This window comes from Caloenas nicobarica, chromosome 10 (assembly GCF_036013445.1).
Source record: "Caloenas nicobarica isolate bCalNic1 chromosome 10, bCalNic1.hap1, whole genome shotgun sequence".
NCBI lineage: Eukaryota > Metazoa > Chordata > Aves > Columbiformes > Columbidae > Caloenas > Caloenas nicobarica.
The window spans coordinates 21,554,253-21,571,319 of NC_088254.1; the positions used below are offsets into that span (position 1 = coordinate 21,554,253).

General features: G+C 40.8%; 1 protein-coding gene across 2 annotated transcripts; it reads left to right on the forward strand.

Moving 5' to 3' along the window:
* Window positions 1–274: 274 nt before the first annotated feature.
* On the forward strand, window positions 275–16,470 carry DIS3L (DIS3 like exosome 3'-5' exoribonuclease). Of its 2 annotated transcripts, none has more exons than XM_065641980.1 (17): window positions 275–480; window positions 2,980–3,133; window positions 3,745–3,873; window positions 4,532–4,667; window positions 5,686–5,862; window positions 6,771–6,849; window positions 7,353–7,532; window positions 8,540–8,709; window positions 9,486–9,647; window positions 10,359–10,606; window positions 11,236–11,328; window positions 12,018–12,551; window positions 13,376–13,530; window positions 13,642–13,820; window positions 14,185–14,330; window positions 15,712–15,886; window positions 15,962–16,470. In XM_065641980.1, exons 1-17 carry the CDS (start codon window positions 351–353, stop codon window positions 16,271–16,273), a joined length of 3,159 nt encoding a protein of 1,052 aa, XP_065498052.1. In that variant the 5' UTR covers window positions 275–350; the 3' UTR covers window positions 16,274–16,470. The 2 variants fall into 2 exon arrangements, with proteins under 2 accessions (XP_065498052.1, XP_065498053.1); XM_065641981.1 differs by having other exon boundaries at window positions 7,389–7,532.
* Window positions 16,471–17,067: the final 597 nt, after the last annotated feature.

The following is a 17,067-nucleotide window of genomic DNA, read 5'->3' on the forward strand; positions in this document are numbered from 1 at the left end:
AGCTCACTCCCCCTGCCCCTCAGCCTACTCCCCCTGCCCCTCAGCTCACTCCCGCCTGCCCCTCAGCTCACTCCCGCCTGCTCCTCGCAGCCGCCCTTCAGCTGCCGCCTCTCTTCCCTCAGCTCCTCCCCTCAGCTGCTGCCCCTGTTCCCTCAGCTCGATCCCGCCCATCCCTCAGAGCCGCCCCTCCCCTGCCGCCCCGGCTCCCCCGCCTCCGCCGCCACCAGCACCAACCCGTTCTTTTCCCGCCCCTCCACCGAGGCCCTGCCCCGTACGCTCGCACCGCTCTCCCGCACCACACGCAAGCGCCCCGGGAGCCGCGGGCCTGGCCGCGGGGCCGCCGGTTCCCGATGCTCCGCACGGAGAAGGTGCTGCAGCTGCGGGGCCAGCACGGCCGCTCAGTGCGTGTGGTGCGGGAGCACTACCTGCGGCCCGACGTGCCGTGCCGGAGCGGCCTGTGCCCGGCCGCCTGCCCGCGCGGTGAGGGGGCTGACGGCGGGAGGCGGGAAGAGGCAGCGGGATCCGGGCTGCCAGAGCCGGCAGCGCCCGGGGGCGAGCTGGAGCGGTGCGCCAGCGCCTAGGCCGGAGCTGGGTGCAGGGCGGGGATCCCTGGGCAGGGCGATCCACACGGCCTTGGCGGCCGGAGTGCCGGGGAGGCCTGACAGGAACCGGGTGTGGGGGCAGCGAGCGGGAATAAAGCGGTGAATAAAAGAGGAGAAACAGCGGGAGGGAGCTGGGGGCCGGTGGGGGCGCGGGCTGCCGAGGCTGGGCCCGGAGCGCTCCGCAGCCCGCCCGAGCCGGCTGCGGGCGGTGCCGAACAACAGCTTGTAATAAAAGTCGTGAAGAAGCCAAACGGTTCCAAATCATGCGTATAGCAAAAGCACTTCAAAGCAAAACCGTTCGGAAATAAACGAGGTGTTAAGAAGAGAGAAAAAGGAATGGAGAAATTGATTGTCACAGGATTTAACTGTGGAGCGTTTACAGCCTGATAAAAGGATTACACAAGTTTCATACTTCCCTTTATTAAAAGATCTTTTAAAATGCGTTAATTTCTGCAGGGTAGTGGTTTATAGCATGGATTAAGTTCTATATGAACCTGTGAAGTGTTCTTACAATGGGGCAAAGCCGTTATCTTGGCGTTCTGCATCAGCAGTCATTTCTGTTCAGTAATTAAATGTATTTGCCTGTGTTATATCTGGCCATTTCGGGCATGCCAGCCTCTACGATATCTAAATTTGTTGTTGTTTTTACATCCTTTGGTGCTATTATGGGCATCAGAGACCATCATGTCACCTTTTGTTGCTATATTTCTGGTGGGGGTTTTTTGTGGTTAAATAGTGCAATTTATTTGGTGCAGGAAACTGACAACTAAGATAATATCCAACCTATTTAAATTGACGAAATTATTTGCTTGCCTAAAAGAAAAGGTTGAGAATTTTAACACTTTTTTTTTCCTTTTTCTTCTGAATGGTACTTGGTACAAATGTCGCAGTTGCTTTTAGTGCCTGTTGCAGTTGAGGGCAGAAGTAGAACAGTCTTACTGCTCTCTGGAAAGTCAGGACGCGTGCTCCTTGCTGCTCCCTAATGTATTGCATTTGGTTATGAATTCCTTAAAGATAAGTTACAGACTTGTACCATAAAAAGGTCTTACCTCTCCTGCTGTGCCCAGCTTCCCCTCTTCTGGACTTACATGTAAGTTGTGCTGTAGAGAAGTGGCAGAATATGCCCATTTTAATAATTCCAGGTAACTGAGAGGTGAGCTGAACATTTGTTTTCTGCACAGTGTGCCGGGCAAACTTATTTCATGCCCTGTGAGTGACTGTGTGCATTAATCAGATTACACATCCTTGTGATAGTGTGCTGTGCCTGCTTAGAAGCTGTTCCTATCTGGATGTGTAGGTTAGGCAAGGATAGCTTGAAATGGGCAGACTACATAAATCTTCAAGTGACATTTCACTTCCAATGCGCTTCTGAATTATTAATAAATATTAGCTTTCTTGGATGCGTTCTGCCATCATCCATTATGTGCCTCAGTGCGACATGTAGCCATGGAACTGTACACAGAATTGTGCCTATTGGATTCACACTTCTAGCGATCACAGTTAATAGACAGATTGTCCTGTGTCATCTTCTAAGAAATACATGAAAATAACCTGACTTGTCAAGATCTATATGCTTTTATTATATATAATTTGCCTGCACTATGATAGGTTCAGCAGTTCAGTATTTATAATATCATAAGGGACACATAGGCATTGAGAGAAAATACAGTGATCACCCCTGCCTGAAAGTTTATTGGGTAATCTTTGAAAGATCTAAAGCAATTAAACTCATTAATTTTGAGCTGCATTTTAAAATGCCGGCTGTGACGTGTTGTTGTGGTATTTTGACAGCGTGTTCCTGAGAGATGGAGTCTCTTTAGAGAGATGAGCAATTATGGTTGATAGTTTAGGTTCGAGAATATCTTCTCTCTGCAGTAGCTGTTCTCCACGTATACCCTTACCTGTATTCTGTTATGTAAAAATATAGAAAAAGAGCCTGCTGTAAATGGATAGTGTTGAATAGAGAGGTCTGTGGAAGCAGTGTGACAGAAGTACCCATAATTCTAGACACTTTGAAAATTCTATGAAAAGATTTTCTGTGGCAGATATATACTTTCTTTTATTCATATGGAAGTAGAGAAAAAAGGACTGTTACCTGCACTTTTTAAGTTACATCCTTTTCATAATGAAAGTGGATCTTTTTTACCCGTTTGGATAGAATTTGCAGTAAATTTTGGCGTCGGTGGATGCAAAAGTGTGCTGTCACAAATCTTACAGAATGTACCACATAATTGTAGTCATAATTCTGTTCATCAGAAAAACAGATATCTTTACCTTTGAGGATACGCAACTCTCATTTCCCGGCATGTGAAAGTATTTTTAAGGAACCAATATTGCAACTGAAGGCTAAACCTTTAAACTCTGAATTATATTTTAGATGGCAAATTGTTATCGGATGATGTTACACATTATGTTGTCCCTGACTGCAAGGTCGTTCAAGATTACCTTGAGATTCTCGAGTTTCCGGAGCTGAAAGGGATTATTTTCATGCAAACAGCATGTCAAGCTGTGCAACATCAAAAAGGACGCAGGTACTTATCCTATAAGAACTTATTTTTAATTTAGATTGAAGACACTAACTTTGTGAAATGTATATTTAAGCACGGTAACCCATAGTCAGCAAATGCACTGGGCTTAATTTGGTTTAAGGTCTTTCCTTAATCTAATTTTAGAGAAGGGAAAGAACCGTGATCTTTTGTGATCCATAGACTTCAATGCCTGTCATAGTTGTCACTTGATAGGAGCGATATTAAACCTGTAGCATTATTAACTAATTAGGTGGTTTGTGACAGGGATTAAGGGGACTTTGCAGTAATGATATATGATGTGCCACAGCCAGATTATGGACATATTTTTGGTTTGCTGTATTGAAGACTGAGCACTTGTATTAACACTGTTGTGTGGTACTTAAGTTACCAGACATTAACCTATGTATTGCCATAACTTAGGTTTAAATATCAGAAGTGTTCATTAGAAAGGCTTGCTTACAGATCATGTTTTAGGTTTTATCATCAACGGTGTAATTGTGTGAATGCATTTCTTTGTATTTTTCCTTGAGTTTTTCAGCTGTATTTTCATCTGGAGTTAAAACAGCATTATCAAAAGAAAGCACAAGATTATACGTATATTTTTTGTGTTCCAGACAATACAACAAGTTACGAAATCTAGTAAAGGATGCCCGTCATGACTGTATTGTGTTTGCTAATGAATTCCACCAGCATTCTTATTTGCCAAGAGAGAAGGGAGAATCCATGGAGAAGTGGCAGACCAGGTTTGTTTTCCCTTGCGTAGTATTATGGTGGACAACATCATGACATTGTATTTAGGAATATTAACGTGCACTGGATGTGTTAGAGTTGATACTCCTGCTCTGCGTAGCTCTGGAACAGTTCGCAATAACTGAGAGTCCAGATTGTCCTTTTGTGATTAAGAGACCATCAGCATTGTTGTCTGAGGAAAACAGACAAAAATGTACTTAATTAAAAGCAATAATGCTACCAAAAAAAAAAAGCTGGATCATTTTAAAGTTACACAGCCATTTTAAAGAATGTTTTTGCATAGTAAATAGATCACACACACCTTGCTGGAATGTTAGATGCAGATTTTGATGGCCTGCAAACACCGTAGCCTTGGTGTCCTGGCACTTCCAACTTGCATTTACAAACTTTCACTCAGAGGAACAATACGTTATGTTGCAGTAGGGCACAAGTCGATGTATTGGAGAGGAAACATTTTATTTTCCTCTGTTCTTTTGGTGCTTATGTATGGCACGTAAAAATTTTTTGAGATACCAGATTTATGTAGCTTGGTGTATATATCTCCAAACTATGTGTGTTAAACTGAAGTCTCATTTATACAAAGTCTGCAAATGTCTTGCAAGTGGCAAATGAGGTATGCCAGAAATCTTATTTCAGACTTTGCTTTCCTAGGAGTATTTACAATGCAGCAGTCTGGTATTATAATCACTGCTTGGGTCAGATGCCAGTTGTTATGGTAACAGAAGATGAAGATGCTATCGGGCAGTACGGAAATGAAACGGAAGGAGTGTTTGTGATTTCCTTCAAGGTAACGTGCCAGAAAAATAGAAGCAGCTTTCCTTTATGCGGCATAAAAATGGTGAAGCAAGTACAATAAAGCCCAATGTATAATGCATTGAAAGAAAAGAAAACTATGATGTTAACTCATGTCTTCATTTATCGAAGAAAGCAAAGATGTCAGTCATGGGAATGTCATAAAAAATGGTGGCAGTGAGCAAACTAGAGAGCTGAAAAGAAAACCAGCAGCATGAAAGATAGGGGTCATCTTTCTTATGAGGTCTTTTCATTGTTTTCCTTGTTTTTCAAGAATTTGGCATTGATGAACAATAATCAGTTACCTCAGCCAGCTGTCTAAACCTGTAGTGCAAGCAGTCCATAAAGAGCTGTAGCCTGAATATCCATCAGCATTATTCTACCCGTTTACTTCAGCCTTGACTATGTAGGGTACAGTGATGCATGAGAAGACGATTCATTTTTCATTTAGTTGTTGATCTCTGATACCACTTGTATTCAGCGGGATATGTGGATGGGATTTTTATGTTTAGCTGTGAAAGGATGTTGAGTAAAACGAGGACCAAATAGATTTACCTTAAAGCTATATAAAAATGATGGTTCTTGTTTGTTTTGTTTTTTTTTTAAATTGCTATGAGGCAATGGAAAGTGGCCCAAATGCAGCAAACAAAATCACATTAAAAGTGTAAATAATAAAAAATAATAGTGGGTTGTCAGTTTGCTTTTTCTGCTGCGGCACTTTACAAGAAGCACGTAGCCTGGATGGGGTATATTGGTAGTAAAAGTTTGTGAATCTCCAGTCTAGGATGCCGTCTTAACAGTCATGCCTCTGTTGTATTAGATTTAGCAAATTAGCTTGGTTGAATCTGGAACAAATCTGTGGTGTTTAGAGCAGAAACATCATTACCACTTGGAAATGCTGTTTGAGTGCAGCATATGAGACGGTTCGTGTCCATTATGGGCTTTCCAAAGGAAGTATTGGCAGAACTGTGTCCTCTAAATATTTTCATGTTTGTTTCTATATGCGCACACAGAATTACTTGGATAACTTTTGGCCTGACTTAAAGGCTGCCCATGAACTCTTTGACTCTATACTTCAAGCTCGGCGTGAACGGGAGAGTGAAAGCCAAGAAAACAGTGGAAAAGAGTATCCTGAGCATTTACCTGGGGAAATAGTGGAGGCTGGGATCAAATCTGGAAGATACATACAGGTAATTCGCTATATCAAGAGTATGCACAGAACAGTGCAGTCTTGTGCTTGGTCCTTTTAGTTGCCTGAATTGACTGATTAGATAAAGAAATATCGCTATAGTGGGAACAGGGAAAGAAAATAAACAAGAGTTAGAGGATGGAGGGGACTGGGATTATAAAAATACTTCCCTTCATCTTGTGAACATGTGGGGTTTTTTTCTCTCGGAAGAGTTAAGATGAGAATTGCTATTGAGGATCTTAAATTTGCTCTGGATTTGTCTTCAGGTTGATATGTGATATACCTGTAAATTGAGAAACTAGGCATGATATGAAGCAGCCAGATCTCATTCTTAAACATAAATAATGCTGCACAAGGGCAGCATTTCTTACTTCGTTTGCACCGAGATCTCTCAGTCAGTGAAATTAATTTATGGTTTTATGGCTGTTCAGGGCCTTAATATGGATTGTTGCTGGACAAGTGTCCTGCTCTTAAAAATATTTTAAAGAATCAGAGGTAGTAATTTGTTCCTTTCTTGACAATTTCAGGAGTGAGGCAGGAATAGAATATGAACAAAAAGACTGAGGGTTTTCTTTCTTGTAAGAATAACTCCAGGTTCCATATCAAGGCAGGTAGCAAAAGTAATCTTGCACTGTCTGTGCTTTGAATAAAAGGACCTTTACCGTCTTACAATTAAATTGAGCATTTAAAAGAACTTACCATTCTTTTCTAGAAGTGAGTACTTAAGGTTCTGCATTGTACATTCCTCCCCTATAGAGAGAACAGTTGTGTTTAAAATATCCTACATATCAATAAAAACTACTAATTTATGTAAAAATAATTGTAAACCCAGAAATTTTTTACTTTAAAGTTGGCTGTTTAGAGGTGTGACTGTTTCATTCTGTTCATTGGTTTGTTATTTCCTTGTAGGGAACGCTGAATGTCAATAAGCACAGAGCACAACTGGAAGCTTTTGTTCGACTTCAGGGATTTGGCAGCAAAGAAACAGGTGAAAAGACACCAGTATTGTCTTTCTGGTATGAGTTAGTAATAAATCCCTTTGAAGGAACAGCCCCTTATCCTTGCGCAGATATTTTGTCCCAGCTTTCACTCATTAGTACATTCAAATGTTCCTGTGACAAACCCTGCAGTCAAACCACTGTTCAATGTACTTATATTTTTTTTTAAACTTGTTTTCTTCTGGACCCTGCCCAGAATCCTGTGGCAGTGGTTTCTGCAGTTTAACTGTGTTGTGTGGTTTTAAAGCTGCTGCCTAAGAACAATGAACTCAGCCTATGCTGCTTTTTATCCAAGAATTTACTAAATATCTCCTTTTAAGGAAAAAAAAAAAAGAGGAAAAGGTGTAAATTTTTTTTCAGTATTAATTACTTGCCAGTAGTCCTTTTTGGAAGAAATCATACTGCAGATGTCATTTTCTGTTATTTCAGCAGAATGCTGCCAAGAGTGGAGGGATTTGGATTTTTTAGCAGTTTATAGTTCTCTTAATTTTAGAACTTCAAAGTGACATCCTCATTTACGGGGCCAAAGCTCGAAATCGTGCAATCCATGGTGATGTGGTAGCTGTTGAGTTACTGCCTGTGCAGGAATGGAAAGGACGGACCGTTGCCCTTTGTGAAAATGAGACCGAGGACAAAGCACCTGCAGACACCACTGGTGACCCAATGCCCACAGGTAAAACAGTGTGAGGCAACGGTTTGTTAACATCACCTCACTCCTGTGGTCCAGGCTCTGTTGTACATACATTACATTAATTATATTCATTACATAATCCCTACCCTCGATTTCTGTCATTGTCACATTTTTTTTCAGCACAGTAAATTTGATGTGATTATCCCAAATTAAAGCATTCTAACATATCCCAACAAGATTATTTCTCTATGCAACCCCCCCCTTTTTCTTCTCTTTAATTTTCTTTTCAATTTATTTCTCAGAAATAACTATTATTTTCGTTATCTTCCTGAAATACTGAGTTTGGAATACTTTGCTACCCAAATGCATGCTGTCATTCTTCACAACTCTATAAGACCTGAACTGCCCTGCTATTACAGACCAATTTACCAGGGTCCCCCACTATCGCTGGTGATTATACAGAAGGCTAACAGCATCCTTTTAATTCCTTGATGACAAATAATGTTCAAGATGAACATTTTTTTTGTTAGGTGAAGAAGTATCCAGCTTCCATTACAATGTGACATGCCTGTGCGCCATGGGAACTTAGAGGCTTATTTGAAAATATTACTCTGCAGATATAGCTACATCTTAATAGTTTGCTGAGGTCAGAGTTAAAAGTTTTAGGAGGTTGATTCTCTTCCTGCAAGAAAATGATGTTTGATTTTGATCTTTGCTGTTAAAAATTTTCTGTATTTTTTACTAGAATTGGCCACATTGCAGTAGTAGTAGGAATCTCTGAATAATTTACGTACCATTGATTAAAATCTATACATTGAAGATAGTTTCCGTATAAATAAAAGCTCATTGAAATCTGTCTGTGCCAACAACAATTTACAACAAACTTGTATTGTTGGCTGCATACCATATGTCGTTAGCAGTTGTTATGCACATTTCTGGACACGTTAATTCATATTACAAAGCACTGAATCTCTATACCTCCCACATATTTGCTTTCGTGTTCCTGTTTAACTCTTTAATGTACAGCCAAAAATATTCCTTATTAAAAGGTAAAGTTGTTGGAATCATTCAGAAGAACTGGAGGGATTACGTGGTCACTTTCCCCTCTAAAGAAGAGAGCCAGTCCCAGGGCAGGAACGCTCAGAAAGTCCTTGTTACACCCTGGGACTACCGAATTCCCAAAATCCGCATCAGTACTCAGCAGGCTGAAGCATTACAGGTAATTTGAAAGCCGTGTTTCTCTAGTCTATGTTCCTACAAAATTGTGCTCTAATGATGATTATTTTGGCAAAAACATGGGTAAAACTATTAATAAAGTTACGTCTGTGAGAGAAGTTCAATTTCTGCCTTGAAGGAATGTGTTCAGTTCCCGTCAAAACTGCGTCACCTTCTGGCAATAAAGCTTATTTGAGTTCTGAATTTGGGCCACAGTCCAGGTACCCTGAACATTTATATACTACTTGCCGCCTTTTTTTTTTTTCTGATAAATTAAAGGTCATATTAGGGGTATCAATTGTAACAGCCCTTGTGGCTTTGTTGGGTCTATGACTAAGTATGAGTTTGATGAAAGCAGTAAGAGCTTTTCAACAAATAATGAATTGTGATGATTAGCCTGCCATTGCTGGAGAAAGAAGAAATGTGATTTTGTTAATTTCTAGCTGTTTTTACCTGCAATGTTAAGTACTTCTTCACAGCCAGGAAGTAAATTCCAGTTGTGTTTCTTCTGGTATATTTGTGTACATCTTGGTTTAGCTTTTGTTTTTTACGCTTTAAGACAGAGATTCTCTGTATAATGACCCCGAATGGGTCTTGGATCGGGAAATAAATATTAATTCTCAGTATTTGTTTGGATGCTTCTCTTTGTGGGTTTCTTTTTCCTTTCTCTCCAGTTTTTAGAGGTGCAGTCTGGATAGCGTTGTTTGCCCCTGCAGGAGGATTTCTGCTGATGGCTGGTCGGAGGCAGGTTGCTGTTCTAACAGAGTTGTCTTGCTGCAGGATTACAGGGTTGTCGTGCGCATTGATTCTTGGGAATCAACGTCTGTATATCCCAACGGACACTTTGTAAGAGTTCTAGGAAAAATCGGAGATCTCGAGGGGGAAATTGCAGCAATTCTGGTGGAGAACAGCATTTGTGTTGCCCCTTTCTCAGAAATCCAGGTTAGTCTTTGTGATTCTTTTCTGTTGATTTCCAGGGTCTTGTTTCTCGAAGAGAGGGACCCTTTTGCAGCTGAACGTCTTGGTTACCAACAGGTTTTTAAAAGCTGAAAACTATTTATAGATTATTTTTCTGGAATTACATTTGGATCCGCGGTTCTTTACATACAACAAATTCTCAAGTCCAGAGTGTTTTTAAGGTAATCTGTCTGCTATGAGGAGATAATTACAAACTCTTAATTCTAATTTGAGGTAGATTTTTAAGATATTACTGACTTTAATGTGTGTTTATGGTACTGATCCGAAAGGCCCAGACCTACTGAAATCTTTTGATTAAATCCTTTTGTCTTCAAACAGGAGAGCAACCAGCTCTCATAGATAAGTATTTTGATTATACCTACAATTAATTGAAAGAAAAAGAATGTAAAAAAAAAAAACAACAGTGGTGATGTTTGCCAGAGCTGCATTATCACCACAATAATACCAGTTGTTAATATCGTGTGTAACATTCTTTTCAATTCTGTTTCATACTTTTTGTGAAGTAGATGTGGTAGACTGACTTGGAAAACGCAAGAAAGGAACAATTTGTCTTGGATAAAAAGCACACAAAATAATCAACAGAGTAGAAAAGGAAAAGCTAATTAAATCTAATTTGTTTACTTCTTTTTGTAGAAAAGTTATAATTGTTTGTTCATCAATAATGTTTGTGTACAGATGAGTGAAATGCCTGTGAGTTCTTCAAAGAATCCATGGAAAGTGAATCCAGAGGAGGAAAAAAAGCGTCTCGACTTGAGAGATACGCACTTGATCTTCAGCATTGACCCCAAGGGCTGCGAGGACGTGGATGACGCGCTCTCTGTTAGATCTCTGCCTAGCGGGAACCTCGAGCTGGGTGTCCACATTGCCGATGTCACCCAGTTCGTGGCAGCAAATTCCTACACTGATGTTGAGGCCAGAGCAAGGTAAATAATTTTTAAAAGACTAGAAAATCTATAGAGCTTAGAAGTTTGTAGTGCTGCCCTAAGGAAACACCACTTGTTTGCATTCCAAGGGAGCTGGATCTTCACACAGAACGTAGAACACCCACAAAATGGAATTAAATCTTACATGAATTTAATTCCAGGAGTATTTGGCAGGCTTATGCTTTAATATTCAATCTTGTGTTTTAATATGCCAAATATTCTGTTCCTTTTTTTCCATTGTTGCCACTGTTTTGAATTTGAACTGCTGAATCACTTTATGAAATGTATTCTTTGTAGATGCAAAGAAATGTAAACTGTAAAGCCAGCAGAGGTGTTTAGTACACCCATTAAATGTCCTCTTCTTAGTTGAGCATATTTTGTACTGCCCTAGTTCTGGCCTTAATGGCAGCTGGAGATCCCAATGAAGGCAAAACTGGGCTTATACTGTGCAAACAGTTACTTAAATAATTTGACTTCAGTATTGCACGTGTGGGTTCTGTAAGAATAACCTTTTAAAATCACGCTATGTGTCTTGGTTTGCTGAAGTTACGTTTATACCGCAAACTGCTTGGGAGATACACAGCAGTGAGTCCTTGCGAGAAGAACAGTAAATGTATTTTATTCCTCAGGGCAACAACTTATTATTTAGCGGATCGTCGTTATGACATGCTGCCCTCCGTCCTGAGCGCTGACATCTGTTCTCTTCTCAGTGGACTTGATAGGTAAGATTTGGTGTAGTAACTGCTTATGCATTTGCTCTTTGAATTAATTGTTACTATTTGTAAGCAAAGTAGTAGAGAGTCACAAAAACCTGAAATACATTATACAGTGACTGTTTCATCCTTCAATAATGTCTACCCATACCTTGAGCAATTTGCTTTGTATTTAAACAGCAGCCTAAAGGTGAAGGCATCTTTGTTTTTCACGCATTTTTTCAGACAGGTTTCAGTCTGCAGTGCCTGCACCCATGTGAGTGGTCACTGGTTTCACTATTGTCCTGTTCCTCAAACATGCTGTTACCCCATTTTATTACAATTTACAGAGTTAGTTGCCTGGCTGGTATTAGGATATGCAAGGTGCAGATACGTTCATAGTGGATGCATCTGACTAATAAAATAAAAAAGCATAAAAATAGCTATTGCAGTGGAGCTGTGCTTTAAAATAGATGTGGCCTTGTATAGAGTGGAAGTACTGCTGACATAGTTGGTCCTCATTTATTAGGTTGTGATAAACGAGACTGAAAGGCAACTGCCTTAATGGTATCGCTAAGCCATTGGTTTGTTTTGTGAAGAAAAAGAGGTTTCCAGTAAAAACCAGAATGAAACCTGTAAATTTGTAACAGTTGGATGTGCTTGAAATAGTAGTTTAAGTCAACCAGAACTATTTCTAGGATTGTGATCTTATCTTTAAGGTATGCTGTAAGCGTCTCGTGGGAACTAGAAAAGGAATCATACGAAGTGCTGAGAGTCTGCTACAACAAAACCATCATTCGGTCTGCGTACAAGCTGGCTTACGAAACAGCGCAGGGATTATTAGATGGAGACACAGGTGCTGTTGATGATATCCCGGAATTGAAAAACCTGGATGAAAGAACTAGAGAGAAGAAGTTGGCTGAACTGGTTTGGGCGATATCAAAACTCACCGAAATAGCACGACACATTAGAGCCAAGCGGGACAGCTGTGGGGCTCTGGAACTGGAAGGGGTAGAAATCCGAGTGCAGCTGGATGATCAACATAATATCCATGATCTCATCCCCAAGCAGCCGCTGGAGGTGCACGAGACGGTCGCGGAATGTATGATTCTTGCCAACCACTGGGTGGCAAAAAAGATTTCAGAAAATTTTCCTCATCAAGCTTTGTTGCGTCAACACCCTCCACCACGACAGGAGTTTTTTACTGAACTTCGAGAGTGTGCCAGTGCCAAAGGTTTCTCAATAGACACACGGTATCTTTTGTTACTTATCTTAAGTGCTTTAATTAAAGTTAAGCAATCAACTGTTTGGCTATGCTACTGTCACAAAACATTGCACTTCTCAGTATCAATGCTAATAGACACTGTATGGCAATTCTTAAAAAAACCCAAAGATTACCTTAACCTGTCTGTGAGCAGGAGACGATGTTCTAAACAAGAGTGCCTGCCTGCATTCTGCTGGCTGGACCGAAAATGGCAGTATCTGAATTATTTTAGACATACCCCAAAAAAATTTGTTTGGTCAGTATGTAGTGGTTAAGCTCTGTTAGTGTAAGGGAGTACTTGTTTAAATCAAGTTAATTCTGTGCAATAGAGTAATTTTAAATGACTCAAAATAATTCAGAATTACTTTGTTAAGATAGTAGGAGAAGGCTGTGAGTTTCACAACATTGGGAGGCATCATTTCTGGAAATGGAGTGTGAAGGACATCATTGGTTCCTCCTTTTATTTGGATGTCACCTTGTTCCGTCTGTTCTCTCCTGTGCAGAATGGGTTTGGGACCAGCTCACTGTCTGTTCTGGGCTGCACAGAATGGGTTTTGCTCCAGCCCTTCTTAGTTCTCCAGGTTGCAGGAGACAGGCCTGTTGGTGAAAACAGGGTTTTTTCTAAACATTTTCCTAGAGCAGAGCTGTTCTTAAACTGTGCCGAAAGTTTTAATATCGTTCTGCTTGTCATTCCTATTTTTATATTAATAACTATTCATAAATTTTTATGTGCTTTTGTGTGCTATTTTTAACTATAAGCTATTATGATCAGGGATAGCATAATGTTCTTCAGAATTAACACTTTTCTGACAGGTCTAATAAAGCATTGGCAGAGTCCCTGGATAAAGCATACGATCCACAGGATCCAATTGTCAATAAGCTGCTGCGATCCATGGCCACTCATGCCATGTCTAACGCCTTGTACTTCTCAACCGGCTCTTGTCCTGAGGAAGAGTTTCATCATTATGGTACCTTAGCACTTTATTTCTTATGCTATTCCTGTGATTATTTCTGAACTGTTGGGCAGGAGGCAGTTAATTGCTTTAATTGCTTAGCACCACTTTTTTTTTCATTGGTAGGACTTGCCTTGGAGAAGTACACTCATTTCACATCGCCAATTAGAAGATACGCTGATATTGTTGTCCACAGACTCCTGATGGCAGCGACTCTGGAGGAAACTAAAGGAGATATTAAGGAAAATATATTCAGTAATAAGGATCTTGAGGAATTGTGCAGACACATTAATAACAGAAACCGGGTAAGATGCTCAGGGTGTGTGTTTCTCTCCCTGTTTGTATCCTGCCCAATGGAATGGGATACCAGTCCTGACTGCAGCTTTTGGGTACTACAATGACATAGTATCACCTCTTTTTTATTTATAAGTGCCTTTTTTTTTTTTTAAATTTAAGTCAGTTTTCTTCTGCAAGTGGTAATAAAAGTGACTTCAAACTTCACCTGTACTACGTGTAAGATTTCCTTGTAGATGTAATTTTTCTAGGAGACGGGTAAGGGAGTAAGTAATAGGAGAAAGAAACTATGGAAATCAAAGCCAAAAAACCTTGTTGAAATATTTATTTATTTAGTTTGCTTTGTCTTCTCTTTTTTGTGGGGGGTGCTTGCAGGCAGCCCAGTGTGCTGAGAAGCAGTCTACCGAACTCTTCCAGTGCATGTACTTCAAAGACAAAACCTCAGAAACAGATGAGCGCTGCATAGCAGACGGTGTGATTTACTCAATTCGAACAAACGGCGTGCTTGTTTTTGTACCGAGGTGAGTTGATTAGAGCTTGGGCTGAGCTTAAAAATAAGACCTAAGAGTTACTAGAATGGCACCAAGACACCTCTGGTCCTTGAGAAATGTTAATGGTGGGGCCTGGTCTTGACCCATGACTGCGTTTTAAGTTTTGTTGTAAATCCTAAGCAGTGCTTTTCTACACATGGACTCTGAACAGGAGTTCCTGTGAGGGCATGATGAGACTACGCTGCACAATATGGATTTATTTCTAACCATTAAAAGGCTATTTTTTGCCCAAGCAGCAAAGGACAGGAATATTTTTGCCTTTTTTTTTAACCACAGGAAGTGATTATTTAAAGGTGGTTTTAAATTTGCAAATTGTGAAGCCACGTGTTCCTCAGTGCTTTTTTCCTTTAGTACAGACGGGTTTACGCAGGGCAGGAGCACCTTCAGAACAGCTGCTCTCACAGGCAGCAGGGCAGCGCCAAAGGAATGTTTCCATGGTGCTGTTAAGGCAGTTCGGCTTCTATAAGTACCTGTATTTCAGCTCTGCCTCTGGTTTATCCAAGTAGAAATAAACTCTTTGCCTGAAGCTAACAGTACATTTTAATTTCTGAGCTTTTAAATCTGTTTTTTAAAGTATACATAGCGCATCCTGCTTATGTTATAAATTGACTAGTGATTGATGTAAGGAGGAACTGGTCACCAGAGAACATTCCCTCTGCTAAGATTCAGCCAGCTCTTCAAGCTGGAGGGAAGAAAAATACCTTTCCCTTACTAGTTAACAACCTTTGTGGTTTTGTGTTACTGGTAGCAACACTGTCTACCCAGCTACTACAGCTACGAGAAGTATAGGTTTAAGAACTCTCCTTGAAAAAAAAGAAAGAAACAAACCCCAAAAGACGTTCTACAGGGATGATGGGTAAAGGAAACCATTCCATGAATCCGTGGACTTCACAAATACAGCCAGGGGCTGCTTGATCCCTGGATATAAAGCAGCTTGATGGAGGCCTGTGGTCTACAGCACTGCAGGTGAATTGGTTGCATGGCTCAGGAGCCAGGACCCTCCCAGTGAGCCCAGTGCCAGCACACTGCTGGTCTGGCAGTAACAGAACTGTTTCCTCACCTGGGCTGGAATAACTTGTAATGCTGCTCTGCTCTCAGCATCTGCCCATTCCAGGCTCCACCCAACACCTCAGATAATGGATCACCGACTGAATTTTACCTTTTCTGCAGAGTCACCATCTTTACGCTGTTTTCGTGTACTGCTGGGGTTTCTTTGACAATGCTACAGTGTTTGCCCCTTTATGTTGCTTTTATATAATCGTCACTCACATTGTGTTGGTCTCTAAATTAGAACTGATAAGGGTGAAAATTGTTAGAACAGCTTCTGTCTGCTCACCTGCTTTTTTTGTAGATACGGAATCAAAGCTGCTGCATATATGAAAAACAAAGAAGGCTTAGTCATCTCCTGTCAAGGTGACAGAAACTGCGAGTGGAAGCCTGGGTCACTGCATCGCTTTCAGGATAAAATTACTTCCACTACAACTACTGGAGAATCCGTTACTTTAAGCCTTTTCGATCATATTACAGTGAGTATTTCATCTGAAGGAAGTAAAAGGAAATAGCACCATCAGAAATAAAATAATTTCTGTATTGCTTTTAAGGTGAAAATACTTGTGCAGACTTCCCGCTGCCATGCCGATACGATCAAGCTTGAAATAATCAGGAACGCGCCGTACCAGGCTCCCGCCGCAGAGGTTTCCCAGAAGAATTTTCACGTGGTGAAATCCGAGTTGGTAAAAGCTGTCAGCCAGTCAGCAGAGGCAGCCCAGCGCGCCCAAGAAAACGCAAGAGCTGAAGTGATGGCCGAAGACTACCAGAAGTACTGCCAGAGCAAGGGCAGGAGCCTGTACCAGCTGCTAGAGGAGATCAGGGAGTTGGCACTCTTAGATGTTTCGGCGGACGTTAGAACCTAGAGCTCTAACCTAACGACAGCTGCTTGATGTTCTGCTCCTTTCACTTTGTATGATTGTTTTTTAAAAGCGATCTATTTAAATATTCAAGAGTCCTTTTAATAAGAAAACTAAATGTCTATTTTAAATAAGAATTATTTTTATCCGATTATGAACATGTATGAATTTTTTAAAGATTTTATACATGATAAATCTCATCTTCCAGACTAAAGACAGTGTGGTGAATTCTTTTGACTATCATTCAAAAATGTATGGACAACACAGGAAAGTAAGTACTTAAAACCTAAGTCTTTCCTACAGTTGTTGGCTGTTGTGCACTATAGCTACAAGGATATAAAGAACAAACTCCTGCACGCTGACCTAGAATACCAAATCTATGTTTACTGAAATTCCTCAGCTGCATATCCAGCCTAAAATGACACCCACTGACATTAACTTATTTCATCTGCTGTCAGTGCTGCTCTTGCCTTAACTCAGTTTCCAGAAATTCACTTTCTGTTATGAACCACAGCCGACACTGAGCTCAGGGCTTTACCACTGTGGTGCTTGTTGTTCATCCCACAAAAGGGAAGTGATTGTGCGAGTAGGAAAAAAAAGAACGAGACTGTAGCAAGTGGGTGAAACAGAGCTCTGAGAGAACAGAACCAGCCCAAGGAAGACAACTGATCCAGTCAAAGCCAGAGTGGGGCTGTCCCTGTCTGAAGAGATGTTTGACTGGCACGAGGGATGGGGAAGGTTGGAGGGTCTGTAGCTGCAACAGCCTCATACAAGAATTTCAGGTTTAACTGCTGCAATTT

Excerpts from the sequence above, each read along its gene's own strand:
- DIS3L (XM_065641980.1), top strand. The coding sequence starts at position 351 with ATGCTCCGCACGGAGAAGGTGCTGCAGCTGCGGGGCCAGCACGGCCGC. Across the intron at positions 5,863-6,770 it reads AATCTGGAAGATACATACAG|GGAACGCTGAATGTCAATAA; the intron begins GTAATTCGCTAT and ends ATTTCCTTGTAG. Across the intron at positions 14,331-15,711 it reads GTGCTTGTTTTTGTACCGAG|ATACGGAATCAAAGCTGCTG; the intron begins GTGAGTTGATTA and ends CTTTTTTTGTAG.